Here is a 2,400-nt window from a genome sequence, read left to right on the forward strand (position 1 = left end):
AGATGTAGACTATAGATGAGGATAAATAGAAGAGGAGAAGGAAAAAGAGACTATTTAAAACATGTTATTTACCAAACATGCAGAGAACTATCTACTTGTCAGTTTCTCTCCAGTGTGGTATCTTTTTTTTTGTTTTTAAGATTTATTATTATTCATAAGTACACACCATAGCTATCTTCAGACACACCAGAGGAGGGTGTCAGATCTCATTACAGGTGGTTGTAAGCCACCATGTGGTTGCTGGGATTTGAACTCAGGACCTTCTGTAAAACAGTCAGTGCTCTTACCTGCTGAGTCATCTCACCAGCCCCAGTGTGATATCTTTTAGGCTGTCTGTCTTAATTTGGGTTTTATTGCTGTGAAAAGATACCATGACCAAGGCAACTCTTATAAAGGACATTTAATTGGGTCTAGATTCAGAGGTTCAGTCTATTATCATCAAGGTGAAAAGAATGGCAGTGTCCAAGCAGACATGGTGCTGGAGGAGACAAGAGTTCTACATCTTGATCAGAAGCCAGAAGACTCTTCTGCCCTGTGTGGATTTCAAGGTCCAAGCATAGGATCTCAAGGTCCAAGCACACAGTGCCAGACTTTCTCAAACACCACATCTACTCCAGAAAGGCCATACTCCCTATTACTGCCACTTGTCATGNGACAAGTATATTTAGTCCACCACACCTTTCAAGATCACTGTAAAGGCTTTACCACANTGGTTATATTCATAGGGTTACTCTTTAGTATGCATTCTTTTATGCATTCGAGGATGACAATGGTATGAAAAGGCTTTAAAACATTGATCACATTTGTGAGGTTTCTCTCCCAGGATGAAATCTTTCATGTCTTTTAAGATCACTTGAACCTACAAAGGCTTTACCACATTGATCACATTTGTAGGGTTTCTCTCCAGTATGTATTCTTTTATGTACTTGGAAAGAACTTTGATATGCAAAGGCTTTGCCACATTGCTCACATTCATAGGGCTTCTCTCCAGTATGTGTTCTTTTATGTACTTGGAGTGTACTATGATATGCAAGGGCTTTACCACATTGATTACATTTATAAGGTTTCTCTCCAGTATGTGTTATTTTATGCANTTTGAGATGACTNTGTCGTGCAAAGGCTTTACCACATTCATTACATTTGTANGGTTTCTCTCCAGTATGTGTTTTTTTATGAACTTGTAAATAACTTTCATATGCAAAGGCTTTACTACATTGATCACACTTGTAAGGTTTCTCTCCAGTATGAATTCTTTCATGTTTTTGAAGTTTATTAGAAGAGGCAAAGGATTTACTACATTGCTTACATTCATAAGGTTTCTCTCCAGTATGAATTCTTTCATGTTTTTGAAGTTTATCATGAGAGGCAAAAGATTTAGTACATTGCTTACATTTGTAAGGTTTCTCTCCAGTATGAATTTTTTCATGTTTTTGAACTTTATCATGAGAGGCAAAGGCTTTACCACAGTGATTACATTTGTAAGGTTTCTCTCCAGTATGAATTCTTTCATGTTTTTGAAGTTGACCATGAGAGGCAAAGGATTTAGTACACTGCTTACATTCATAAGGTTTCACTCCAGTATGTGTTGTTTTATGTGTACGGAGACTGGCATTACATCCAAAGGCTTTACCGCATTCATTGCATTTGTAAGGTTTCTCTCCAGTATGAACTCTTTCATGTCTCTTAAGATCATTCTGACCTACAAAGGCTTTACCACATTGATCACATTTGTAAGGTTTCTCTCCAGTGTGTATTCTTTTATGTACTCGGAGGTGACAACGATGTGCAAAGGCTTTACTACACTGATTACATTCATAAGGTTTCTCTCCAGTATGTGTTCTTTTATGTACTTGGAGGGTACTATGGAATGCAAAGGCTTTACCACATTGATCACATTTGTAAGGTTTCTCTCCAGTATGTGTAATCATATGTATTTTGAGATGACTATGTCGTGCAAAGGCTTTACCACATTGATTACATTCATAGGGTTTCTCTCCACTATGTGTTCTTTTATGTATTTGTAGAATGCTGGGTCGTGAATAGGCTTTATCACATTGATTGCATTTGTAGCGTTTCTCTCCAGTATGTATTATTTTACACATTTGTAGACTATTGTGATGAACAAAGGCTTTACCATATTGAATACTTTCATAGGGTTTCTCTCCAGTATGACTTCTTTCATGCCTGCAAAGATAATTGGCACATGTGAAAGCTTTGCCACATTCACTCAACTCATGAATATTTTTATCTGTAGAAATTAATTTTACACTTTGGTCTAATTGTAAAGAGGAGCCATATCTTAAGATTTTTATCACTTTGTTTATATTCTTTGTTTCCCCTTCATTATGGGTTCCCTTGCATACCTGTAATGGTAAATTATTACATGGCTCACATTTGTAG

General features: G+C 36.7%; 1 protein-coding gene across 1 annotated transcript; it reads right to left on the reverse strand.

Annotated features, from left to right (window-relative positions):
* Positions 1–382: 382 nt before the first annotated feature.
* LOC110289076 (zinc finger protein 431) lies at positions 383–2,248 on the reverse strand (the record flags this gene model as incomplete). The annotated part of the gene is made up of 1 exon (XM_021155279.2): positions 383–2,248. A coding segment is annotated over one exon (1,451 nt), but the record flags the coding sequence as incomplete, so codon positions are not given.
* Between the last annotated feature and the right edge of the window lie 152 nt (positions 2,249–2,400).

Source organism: Mus caroli, unplaced genomic scaffold (assembly GCF_900094665.2).
Source record: "Mus caroli unplaced genomic scaffold, CAROLI_EIJ_v1.1 scaffold_20003_1, whole genome shotgun sequence".
Taxonomy (NCBI): domain Eukaryota; kingdom Metazoa; phylum Chordata; class Mammalia; order Rodentia; family Muridae; genus Mus; species Mus caroli.